General features: G+C 41.2%; 1 protein-coding gene across 5 annotated transcripts in view; it reads left to right on the forward strand.

The window, feature by feature from the left end:
- Positions 1-13,215, forward strand: part of FRAS1 (Fraser extracellular matrix complex subunit 1) — a 477,046-nt gene that overhangs the window by 288,800 nt on the left and 175,031 nt on the right. For all 5 annotated transcript variants that reach the window (XM_054554107.2, XM_054554103.2, XM_054554105.2 and 2 more), the window contains 5 exons: positions 1,351-1,503; positions 1,738-1,884; positions 7,690-7,836; positions 10,513-10,653; positions 11,902-12,042. In XM_054554107.2, the coding sequence (XP_054410082.1) occupies positions 1,351-1,503; positions 1,738-1,884; positions 7,690-7,836; positions 10,513-10,653; positions 11,902-12,042 (729 nt within the window). The remainder of the gene's footprint in view (positions 1-1,350; positions 1,504-1,737; positions 1,885-7,689; positions 7,837-10,512; positions 10,654-11,901; positions 12,043-13,215) is intronic.

Raw genomic sequence — 13,215 nt, forward strand, 5'->3', positions numbered from 1 at the left:
CAACTCACAACTCTTCTTCATAACTTTATCTCTAGTTAAAGACCAAAATTTTCCAGCAACTCAATCCAATTATTTACTAACCCTAGTCCATTCATACTGAAGGCTGAGACTGGTATACTGACTCTGGAAGGCCAAATCTTTGAGAAGGAGCCTTGCAGAGGGCTCAGGAGCCCTGTTGATGCAGGATTTTTCTCAGCTTCTTTGCCAGACTCATGGCAGCAGCACCTCATCTACTCAGCCTGCTGTGCTCAACTCCTTGTGGGAGAAAGCATGTGTGTTAGTGAGTGCAGGATCCGGCTGGTCACTCCGGGCACTGACGCAAGAGCAAGCTCCATGGGGGGCCTGCAGCCAAACCAGGCATGTCGCCTCAAGGGAAACATGGTGGCACCCAGGTGGTGTGTTGCCTTGTTGCTGGGGTGGTTTCCCTCCGCTGCTGAAGGCAAAGGGCTGGTGTGACACCCTTTTCTGGGTACTGGCACTTGGAAGGTCCCAAGCTCTTGTCCAGTGTCCGAGAAGAACGGGGTTACACAGAAAATTGAATGATGGTGAAAGTGGAGAATTTTGTTGAGTGATGGAAAACATTTCTCAGAGGAGAGTGGAGCTGGAGAGGGGATGAGAAGGACAGGTCGTCTTTCCCCAAAATCAGGTTGTCTCTTCCCCAAAGTCAGGCTGTCTTCCCTCTACTGACTGAGTCTGGGGTCTTTATAGGCACAGGATGGGGGTGGGGCATGCCATAGGTAGTTTTGGAAAAAGAAACATTCAATTGGTAAAAAGGCATGATTCGGAAAGAACCAATTGGGAGAGGGCAGGCAAACAGGAATATAAGTACTTACTTTGGACTTTCAGCCATGGGTTTCAGGCTGTTTTTTGTTATTGTTGTTTTATGGTGAAGGTGGGGTTTCACCAGGGACCCACCTGCCCTGTCCACCTAGAATTTCTCTGCCTCCTGCCTCTATTACTGTGAAGGGGTTGGGGGAAGCTGCACTCCAGTCTCAGACCCCCAGGGGAGGTGTTGATAGTATTATCTTAGTGCTTCTGTTAGTCAGGAAGTTCTCACTATACTCCTAGCAAGTATCTATCACGTGGCACCCTCGTATCTAAAGGTCATTCCATTGGAAAGGGATGAAAACTCAATCACTGTGCTGGGCCTGGCCATTTGCTAAAAACCTCAAACACACAATTTGTACAGGTCCCAAGCTTCTACTTTACTGATATACACCGCCTTTGGGCTACTCTCCAGCTATCAGCTGCAGTGTTTGTAATTGAAATCTCTTCTGCCCTTTTGTGCAGTGATGAGACTTTGTGCTCATGAGCACCCGTGCCTTCTCTCTGCTCCCCTTCCCCCTCCAGACTGCCATCCCCGGTGCCAGCACTGTGCAGCTGATCTCCACAACACCGGGAGCATCTGCCTGAGGTGCCAGAATGCCCGCTACCTGCTGCTCGGGGACCACTGTGTTCCTGACTGCCCTTCAGGATACTATGCAGAGAGAGGAGCTTGTAAAAGTGAGTAAGTGCTGGACTCAGGAGCTGGAGCTGCCACTTGAGATTCTCTTCAGGCAGTAGCTGGGAAGGATCGACCTTTCCTAAGAGAGAGTAGAGGCAGGAAGTATGCCATGGGACTGTAAACCAGACTTGCCAATGTTCTCAGTGTTGGGACTTTATTACCCACACTTGGGATGCTGCTTTGGAAGAGAATCTGACATCACGGTTTCTGTTATGTCTCTTTTTCCTCTGCAGAATGCCACTTCTCCTGCAGAACCTGCCAGGGCAGAGGACCTTTCTCCTGCTCCTCATGTGACACCAACCTCGTGCTGTCCCACACTGGCACCTGCAGCACCACCTGCTTCCCTGGGCACTATCTTGATGACAATCATGTTTGCCAGCGTAGGTTTTTCCAATGAACCTTCTCTCCTTTCCTTCTTTTCCTGCCTTTCTGGAGCCATTGAAAGAAATGTGAGGTTCTTACTTCCATCTTCTCACCTGGTAGCATTTATTTTTATAAAAGGAAGAACACCAATCTACAAAGGCAATAAGGTTGCCATTAGCAGATTATATCTCAGATATCAGCCTAATCGAAAGTGCTGGGCTTGGCGGTGGGGTCTCCTCTGTAAATGCCAGCTATGTGATCTTGGGCAGGTTATTTAACTTCTCTGTCCAGGTTATCTCATTAAAAAAAATAAAAGTGTTAGTTTGTTTCATCTTTATAGTTTTTCTCAGCAATCCCATTCTATGACCCTAGGCAGACAGTGGAACTTGCTCTAGTACACAATCAGTGGACTAAGCACGTCTCTGGATTTAATTTGTTTTCTACATGTATTTGTGAATATTGACAGTGTACAAGGCTTTGCGTGCTAGAAATATTCCATTTCTGCCCAAACAGTAGTTATTTGGATTTGTATGGGAGTTACTTATATAGATGTCTTATTTCTCAAGTAAGTCAGAATATGGTTAATTACCTTGAGTCAGGCACAAAGGGTTAGGATAAATTAGGGAATGGGTAAATCTGCCTGAAAAAAAAATTAAGATATACTTCACAGATGAAGGAACATTTATGATAGGCTGATGCCGCTTATTTTATCTCAGTCACCAAAGTGTCATTTGCAAAAACAAAAAATTATTATACTTTTGAAAATGACAGTTAACAAATATAGTGGTAGTATTTCAGTTGTGTGTTCTAGGGGTACCATGCCAAAGGAATTGTGGAGTAGTGGTTAGGAGAGTGGGCTCTAGAGTCAGAGAATTGAAGTTCAAATCCTAACTGCTGCTTAGAGCTTCATGACCTTGAGCAAGCCAAGTAACCACTAGGCCTCAGTTTCTTTTTTTGTAAAAGGAAGATTATAACAGTACCTACATTCTAATGTTATTACATTTAATATAAACCATAGTGGAGAATAAGTTGTCAGTATTGATTAACCATTATTTTGTTTTTATCATCATCATCTAAAATGAGAGGCAAATAAAGTAGTAAAGTTATTTCTATTTTATAGATAGGAAGATAGATATTACTGTTAGTTTATTGAGATCCTTGCAAAGATTTGCATTAGTTATATGAAACTCACCCTTTTGCATCATCTGTGGAGGTACTGGAGATCTAAAAACAAACTTTTTTGGGCCAATGGGAAGATTGCTTTTGTAACAAAAACCTTACTTTGTGTATATCAACTGTCTGCCAGAATCTGTAGATTCTGTAATACAAGAGACAGGAATGAAATACTTCCATGTTCTATTCAAGAGCAAGAGAGTGTTGGTGGAGAAATAGTGACTTAGATTTATTAGGCTTTTCACAGCAGTGGAATCACAGAAACAAAAGTTCAAAAGAAAAAATAGAATCCATTGTATGAAGTATAGGTGACAAAAATACATTGCATTGAAATATTTCTCTTCTGGGAAGTTTTTATCTTGGGGCAGGGTGGCCTCTGCACAAACACATTTGCTATGATCCCATGTAAATAGAATTGCATAGAATATTTCAGTTGGATTAAGAATTTCCCAAGTTTAGTCCTTAAGTTTCATTCTAAGATTGAAAAAATGTGCTCCTAAGTTGGGATATTTGAGTTTCTAGTACATTAAAAAAAAACAAAAACCAAAAACAGCCTGACCAACATGGTGAAACCCCATCTCTACTAAAAATACAAAAAAACTAGCAGGGCATGGTGGTGCACACCTGTAATTCCAGCTACTCAGGGGTGCTGAGGCAGGTGAATCGCTTGAACCTAGGAGGCAGAGGCTGCAGTGAGCTGAGATCGTGCCATTGCACTCCAGTCTGCGTGACAGAGCAAGACTCTGTCTCAGAAAAAAAGAAAAAGATTCAACAACGCTCTATTCTAATACTCATAATTACAGACAATTATAGGCCTGCCAATTTTAGAAATTCTGCAATAAGGGCTTTTGAGGATATGTAATCAGTATTAAGGGAGGCAGTCATAACCAAATTATTGAAGGAAGTGAGGACTGGAGAGCTTTCCAGATATTCTAGTTATAGGAATCTTTCGAGAGGATGTACTATTAACTGAATTAAAAAATCTAAAGGTCACCAGTTGAGGTAGGAACTTTAAAAAAGAGATGATACGTAAGGTTCTGAGTACTTGAAAGCATAGTGCTTTGGTATTGGAGGAGAATTCCAGAGTTATTCAAGCCAATCTTGCACCAGTGCAGAGACTCTTTTTCACTCACCCCCACAGACTTCCACAGAAGAAAACCGGTTCCACTGCTGGGGAGCTGGAGTTGTTGGACAGTTGTTTTTAATTGGCCCTAGAACTTGCCTCCAAAGTGATATAGAATAAGCTTCCTCCTTCATTCACACGATTGCTTTCCAAAGTTTGAAATTAACTGTCATTCCTCACTTGGACATCTCTGTGACATGTAGACCTAGAGCCAATGGAGTATTGAAGTAGGATTGGATGACCATTTCTTAGACGTACAGCAGAAAACGGGTCTGTTTAAGAAGGCGATTGAACCTCCACACTGTGAGGTCCCTCGCTCCTTATAGCACATCACAGATGTGATGGTTACAGCACATCCCAGCTTCCCTCAGTGGTTTCTGGTCCACTCTGCCACTTTTTCACTGTCCTCCTGCACTTGCTATGGGGGCCACTGACCTCAGAGAACTGCCCCTGCTACTCCAGGTGTGGCCACACCAAGATGTCTGCGTCAGGACTAGTGAGTACTTTGTGGGGTCCGAATGTAATACCATGGAAGCTGAGAACCCAACGGACGCTGGTACCTACATTACTGCTCTGTGTCAGACAGGGTCAGCCATTTACTCATTACTTGGAAAGGGATAAGAGGAAGAAGTCATGGAAGCCGCCTCTTTCTCAATGTGACACTACTGTGTCCCTCCAAATCCTCCATAAGGTCTTCCAGCAATTCAAAATGCTCAGCATGAATCCATTTCTTTTAGAAGCGAGTGAAGGGGATGAGGTATACATCAAGGTTCCAAGGGGTAATGAGTACTTTGTAGAAATATTCAGGCCTGACACAGTGGCTCACACCTGTAATCCCAGCACTTTGGGAGGGCAAGGTGGGAGGATCATTTGAGGCCAGGAGTTTGAGACCAGCCTGGGCAAAAAAGTGAGATCCTGTCTCTAAAAAAAATTAAAAAATAAGCTGGGCATGGTGGCATGTGCCTGTGGACCCAGCTATATGGGAATCTGAAGCAGGAGGATTACTTGAGCCCAGGAGGTGGAGGCTACAGTGAGCTGTGTTCATGCCACTATACTCCAGCCTGGGTGACAGGGTGACAGAGTGAGAACTGTCTCAAAAAAAAAAAAAAAAAAGATTCAGGAACACAGAGGCAGGTGGAAGTAAGTCATAAGAAACCCTCAGACACTAGGGCAAGAAATTGGCCTTGACCCCCAGCTGGGGAACTGGCATTTGGGGACCTCATTTTGCAGCTCTATGTCAAGAAAAGAGGACCAGCTGACCCTTATGTTGCATATCACATTTTTAGTTACTATCAAGCCTGTTATTGACTAAAAATCTTAGATTTTTTTTTCTATAGGAACTGCTGTCTAAGCAAGTCTTCTTCATCCTGTATTTGTACAGTTGGTTTTAGAACATAAACGCGGGACTTTAATTCTTAGAGTTCCCCTTATTTCACTTGGTTACTATAGGTTCATTATTTCAACTGATTAAGGTAACTGAACTGTTGGTCTTCCAGCTGGTGAAACTTAACTATGTATGTTTTCTATCTAGGTGGGTGCATGTGGTATATTTAAATACTATTGACATGGTTTCTTTGTTTCCATTAAAGTCATGGATAAAAATATTGATCAAGTAAGAAATTAAGGTTTAATTAATGTGATACTCTGCTGTGGACTTATTTTATCAATTATAAAGATTTGCTGATCACATTTTGAGTATGCTTTTCAACCACCTTCAAATCCACTTACAACTAGTAGGTCTCACTTCATTTTTGTATTCACAAGTTTATTTTTGGAATCTCTATCAAACGCTTTGCCGAAATTAAGATACACCATGCATAAAAATTCTAGCAAAAAAAAAAAAAGGATAAAAATTTGGTCTCATCTAAGCTTACAGCAGTTAAAATATTCTTTTCTAATTATTGAAAATAATTAGAACTGAAAGTCCAGTCTAGAATTTTCCCAGGACCTTAAATGATCAATATACATATTCTAATGAATGTTTTATAGCAATGTCTTTCTTTGTAGGTGACACAATAGCATACGATTTTTTTTTTTAATTTTTCAGGGAGGTAATTTTCCTGCACTGTGCCATATACTTTGATATCATATAGATCTAAAACTCACTGGGTTTCTCTCTGGACTTTTCCTCTGACACATAATTAGAGAAGATTTCAGAAAGAGACACAAATTCTGGTGCTTGTATATATCTTATGCAGCTTTATTTCATTTATGTAGCAAGTGTTTATTGAACACCTACAATATTAAAGATAACCAGCTAGGTGCTGACACTGCAATGAACAAAACAGACCTGTTATTTGCTTTCATGAAGTTTGCAGCCTAAAAGATACAAATGTTAATCAAATAATCACTCAAATGGAAATTGCTATACATGGCATGAAAAACATGTAGAGCATGCTATAATGGAAGGCCTGTTTTAGAATAGAAAGTTAACAAAAGTCCCAGAAGAAGAGACTGAAGAATGAGTAAGAGTTCAAGACTCGGAGATTATATTAAGAGGATTCAAATATGCATGTTAGAATAGGATTTCCAGGTGGAGAGAATGGAGGGAATGGTAGAGGAGCAATATTTGCAGACACGATGGCTGGAAATTTTCCAGGATTGAAAAATGACATTGAGTTTGAAGGCGAAAGTGTACTCTGAAACCTGAGCTGTATGAATTTTAAAAGCCACTCTGGTGGATGCATGGAAAATAGATTGCAAGGGGGTCAGAGCAGAGATGGGTAAACCAATTAGGAGGCTGTGATAGTAGTTCAGCAGGGGATGATGATGGCTTAGAAATATTGGCATTTGTGGGTATGGAAAAAAGCAAAAAGTTCTGAGAGTTATATCAGAGAGTTTGAATAAATAGGATCCAGTGAGTAATTGGATTAGGAGTCGGGGAAAGAGAGGTGTCAGGATAGACTCTGAAGTTTCTGGCATGAACAACTGCGTAGATGGAGAAATGCCAGTAGTTAAATGAGGGAAGATGGAAGCATGACCAGATTGGGGGATCATCCCTGAATGTCAGAGTTATGTGTGGCTGGCTTCTAAGAGTTGTAACTAGGCAAATCAATAAACCAGTCCATCTTCAAGTCCTTTTTATCTTAAAGTATGGGATTTCCCAAGCTCCCCAATAAAGTTGGTGCGTAATTTTAATGTTGGCATCACACAAAAACCTGAATCTACATTATGAACTTAAGGGGGCTTGATTCCTGAAGAAGTAAGGTTTAAAGTTCTGAACTGTAATTCCAGGGATCTTAGAGTAAGCATAAATTCTGTTGCTGAATCACAGAGCAATTTGGATATGGAATTTCCATTCCTGGGTTTGTAATTTATATTCTTTGTAAAATAAGATTACCCTTGTCTATTTCGGAAACTAATATTTTCTGTTTTTGTTGATCACGGGGAGGGCTATGAGCCATAATGAAATGTGGAGCAGGTTGGAACAAGGCTTTGTTCCTATGCAACATCTGTCTAGATTTGATCAGTGCTTCAGTATTTGCAATTGTAATCATCTGGTCATTTTCTTTTCCTGTCTGCTCAGCATGCAACACACACTGTAGAAGCTGTGATTCACAGGCCAGCTGTACCTCCTGCCGAGATCCAAACAAGGTTCTGCTCTTTGGGGAATGTCAATACGAGAGCTGTGCCCCACAGTACTATCTTGACTTCTCCACCAACACGTGCAAAGGTAAAGCTCTTCCTGAATTGTGTAAAGATTATTTTATACAGTGATACCCCTTTACTACTGATGTCTAGTTTTCCATATTGGGAAAACACCAGTCATCATATATTTTGACTGTCTCTGACGATAGCAACAATTGTGTGTGTATGTATATATTCATTTATTCACTCCTTTATTTACTTATTAAGCATATATTTTTGAGCACCTATTTGTGTCAGACGTTGTGCCACATCTTGGTAACAAGACCAGAGGCAGCAAATTATAAATCCTCAGGTTATATTTGCCCCATAGACATGTTTTTCTTTGTCTACCTAATGTTTCAATGCTTTAAAATCTTAAATTATTTGCCTTTTAAAAATCAGAAGATTTCACATACAAAAATTGAGATTTTCAAGTGTTGTTTTTTTCTTAACCAGAAGCTCTAGTAATGTTGGATATGTATCCTGACAGTGCAACCATAGGTTGAAACGGTGTAACTGTCATCCCTGCTGGATGGAGCAGGATCTCTTCAGTTTAGCAGTCCCCACCATTCCCTTTCTATCACACAAGGCCTATTCTGAAGATGCATTACTTTCCTGGGCTGTAGGTGTTTGCATTTACAACTCGAGATTGCTACCTCTAAGCTTGATGAGGTCAGGAGTCGTGTCTGATGTGTTCATCTCTGCTTAACATACTTAAATGAGTGAAGACATAGTCCCTGTCTTCCAGGAAATTTATAAGGAGATAATGTCAAATGCCAAGTTCCTTTTTCTTTGCTCTCCAAGTAGTTGGAGTTCTGGGGGCTTATGCTCTTTGAATGGTAGTGCTCAGCAAGAGGTAAAGAACAGGTTTTACTTGCTCCTGTCCATTTCCTCATTCCTGCCTCCTTCCACATTTCTCTCTATCCCTCTGATTCTGGCAGAGAAGCTAAAGCTTGGATATGGTGGTCAAACATCTGTCAAGTAAACTTAGGATGCTTTAAGGCTCAGCAAAATTACACTTTCCATTCCAAGAAATTCTACTTGGTTGTCAACTTAGGTGGTCTGCTGTGCTCAAAACCACAGAATTTTTTTCCTTTTTTCTTTTCTTTTTTTTTTTTTTTTGCCTTCTAACCAGTAGCTGTCAGTTTGTGGTGAAAAACAAGATTATCACAAATCCACCCCATTACAAATGATTTCATAACTGTGCTGGCAGTTTTCAAGGCTCTGTTTTAGTCATTTTCCCTCAGGACTGATTCAGCCAAATAGAGGAATAGGATTAACTTTGTAAATCTTGGAAGCACGTGTACTGTCTTGCACATTTACCCGATTTCTTTGGGACTTAGAAATATTCTACCAAGGAAGAGAAAAGGTAACTAATGAGAGGTTTCTCCAGTTTCTCAGCAGGAATGGAGGGTGAGATAGAGGGTGGCCCTGAATGGAGATAGGTTCTCTAAGAGAAACAGTTCAGCAGCAAACATTTATTGAGTTGTTACTATATGCCAGGCACTGTGCTAAATTATTTGAATTCATTATTTCATTTTATTCTTCACAATAACTTTATGAAACGGGTACTATTCTCACCCACGTTTTACAGGTGAGAAACCAGGATAATACAGATAAAAACATTATTGTAGGATAATATAGAGAAAAAGTAGCAAAGCCATGACTTGAATACAGACTTACCTTTCTTCAAAACCCATGCGCTTAACTGTGCTATCCCATCCCATCTTCCATGCATGTAGCGCTTCCCTTACCAGCTACAACACTGGCTTTCAAACGTGAGTTTTCTGACTGCGTCAGAATTGCCTGGGCCATTAAAAACAACAGCAACAGCAACAACTATAATATTCACAATAACAAGTACAGCAGCAACATGTTTTCCTGTGCCCCAACCCAACCCCTGAGACTCTGATTTGATAAATCTGATGCTGAGCCTAATCCATATTTTTTAACAACCCCCCTGGATTATTTGCATGCACATTCAAGGTTAGACCCCTCTAGAACATAAGCTCCTTGATGACAAGTTCTACACCTACCACCTTTATATTGCCCCCTCCTGCTGTTCAGTGACTATCCCATAGGTGCCTATGGAGCAAATTAACATGTAATTGAGTCCGTTCTAATGCCTAAATGAGACCTTCTATTGTTTTAGCAACCTCTTTCTTTCTGGACAGCACCTTTATGCCCCATATAATTCTGACGTCATTGGTTCTTTCTGTCACTTTGGTCACTGCCTGGTTTTGAGAGACAGAAACTCATGCAGCTGGTGTTATTGGTGGCAGCAGATGCATTCTTAGTTGAGTCTCTGACATCTCTTTACCTATTGAGCATTGAGTATTTGGAAGAAGTCAGGGTTAGTTTTGTGGGGCAAGTTGGCCACTCCCTGCGGCAGGTTTTGCATGAAGACTTGATGTGGCACAGGGATAAAGAACTAAGACCAGAATGATCTGGTTTCTCAGCAGCCCTGCCAACAAGCAGGCTCACTACAAGCATGGAGTGCTCCTTGTACATGTCCGTGTCTAACATAATTAGGGAACACTTAAACCTCAGAGAAGCATTCAGGCTACTACAAGTGGAAACCTCATTTGAGCCTTCTTATCTGACATCTCTTACGTTGTCCTTATTTTACTCCTTGCGGCTGCAGACAGAGTCCTCATAAATGAATTGCTGGGTCTGAGGGTGGACAGAAAGGAAGATAATCTAATGCAGACTTTCTTTTTAGAGTGTGATTGGAGCTGCAGTGCATGCAGTGGGCCCCTGAAAACAGACTGCCTGCAGTGCATGGATGGCTACGTTCTCCAGGATGGGGCCTGTGTGGAGCAGTGCTTGTCATCATTTTATCAGGACTCGGGCCTCTGCAAGAGTAAGTGTGTAGAGGCCCTGTTCTGTGCTCAGCCATACCTTGGCTGCCTCTGATTTGTACTGTTCTCAGAAGGAAACTGTGGCAAGTTTCCACTTCTGGCTTTTTACCCAGTTTCTGGTTTCTTTCCTAACAGCTATCTTTGTTATCATGAAAATTTCCTCTTTTCATCTTCCATGCCCTAATAAGACATTTGCTAAAATTTGAGGGCAATATGGGAATCTTGGGCATATAGGACCATACAAACAGGTATGTGTTAGCTGTTACTTTCAGATTTTCTCAAATATTGAACAGTCAGGTCCTCCAGGTGGGAAGGTGTTTGTACCCTGGGCATTTGAGCACATAGGAAGACCCGATTATTTCACTATCTGCCCCCTTCAACCCTCTGTATACCATATAGCTCACAATCATCTGTCTCTGGCCTAGTATCCCTTTTAGCCTCAACTGAACACTACAAAATTCTCAGACCCTGAAATTCCCATCAAAAGTGCAAGAGAGCATTCCTAGGAGTATTCCTGGGGGTCTGAAAACTGACTTGATGAACCACGAAAGGTCAACATTTCAGCAAAACAGTACTGAGATCCAAGGACTAATAACAATAATAATAATAATAATAATAATAATAGTTGCTTAGACCAGGAATGGTGGCTCACGTCTGTAATCCCAACACTTTGGGAGGCAGAGGCAGACGGATCATCTGAGGTCGGGAGTTCAAGACCAGCCTGACTAACATGGAGAAACCCCATCTCTCCTAAAAATACAAAATTAGCCGAGCATGGTGGCACATGCCTGTAATCCCAGCTACTCAGGAAGGCTGAGCCAGGAGAATCGCTTGAACCCGGGAGGCAGAGGTTGCGGTGAGCCGAGATTCTGCCACTGCACTCCAACCTGGGCAACAAGCAAAACTCTGTCTCAAATAATAATAATAATGGTAATAGTAATGGCTGCTGATATCTGTCATTCACTTTATAGTTTATCTAGCATTTTCCATGGGTGGGTAGGACAGTATATCAACCCTCATTTTATAGAGAAGAACACAGGCTCAGTGAGGTAGAGTGACTAATCCTAAGTGTCCCAGCTGGTAAGTATCATAGTCACAACCAGAACCCAGACTCCTTGACTCTTCATATGGTCCTTTGCCTGGTACACTAGGCTGTACTGCTGCTGTATGTCTCATGCTGCCTTTCCACAAAGGCCTGGAGCCCCTGGAAAGCCACACAGATTCCTGATGACTTGACTTTTGTCTTTCAGACTGTGACAGCTACTGTCTCCAGTGCCAAGGTCCCCATGAGTGTACCCGCTGCGAAGGGCCATTTCTCCTCTTGGAAGCCCAGTGTGTCCAGGAGTGTGGGAAGGGGTACTTTGCAGATCATGCAAAGCACGAATGCACAGGTAACTTGGAGACTGTGCTGATTATTCTGGAAAGAAGTGAGGGCAGCAAGTAAGTCACATGTGCTGACTCTCAGGTATCCAAGAACACTTAAATTAGAAAGCAGAATGAAAGCCCAGAGAGCTTAGCCTAAGTAATTGATGGCTTCCCATGCATATCTGCCATATGTTGGTTAATTAGGATATAGGAGTGTAAGCCAATATTCTCTTACACAAATCAGTATTGTCCCCAAAGGTCTTTATGGAAACAAAGCCAATATTTTATGGAATATAATGCTTCTATTGATCTACAATGAGGGATCCATTAAGAGTGGATCAGCCCTGTTGATATAGACATAGAATTTTTAGTGTTTAGACTACATTACCCATGGTTCTGACATTGGCATAATATCCTTAAAGAATGGGATTTTTGGGGACAATTTAGTGAAACACACTGGAGCTTTTATGAAACTCAAGTTGAACCCCAAGTGTTAATCTCCTTGTCCACTGGATTAGCTAAGAGAGTTTTATCAGTTTGTTCTCATCATATCTATCAAAACTTGGTTTGTATGCCCCACTATAATACTTGACATTTAATAATGCTATTAACCTGGCATAGCATTTACATATCTCTAAATTTACCCCATTTGCATTATCTAATTTAATGTTCACAATGGCTTGATAAAATATGACAGACACTATGAATCCTGTCTTACAAGTGAAAGAAAAATAAGAGACTTAAAAGTGTTAATCACAGCAACTTAAAATTAGATGTTAAGCCCAGGTTTTCTGATTCTAATCCAGGGCCCTTTAAACTATACTGTGTGGCCTCTCTATAACAAAATCTCAACTAAGAAAGCAGGAAAATTAGGCAGTAAAAACTCTTCATAGAAAATTGTTAACTTGACCCGAATAAGTAATCCTATGTCCTAGTAATAGCTGCTCCCCTCCAGTATTTAAAATACTATTAAATACTACTACTAAAAACAATAATAAGAGATACAATGGTGGTAGTAGAACAATTGAGCCCTTCCTGTGTACCAGGCACTGTTTTCGTCATTGCACATTATAACACATGTAATCCTCCCAACAATTATTTGCATTAGGTGCTATTAATGTCCCCATTTTTAAGACAAGAAAATTATGACACCGATTGTTAAACAGAACTTGCCCAAGGTCAACAGCTGGGAAGGTTAG

Source organism: Pongo abelii, chromosome 3 (genome assembly GCF_028885655.2).
Source record: "Pongo abelii isolate AG06213 chromosome 3, NHGRI_mPonAbe1-v2.0_pri, whole genome shotgun sequence".
NCBI classification, from domain to species: Eukaryota; Metazoa; Chordata; class Mammalia; order Primates; family Hominidae; genus Pongo; species Pongo abelii.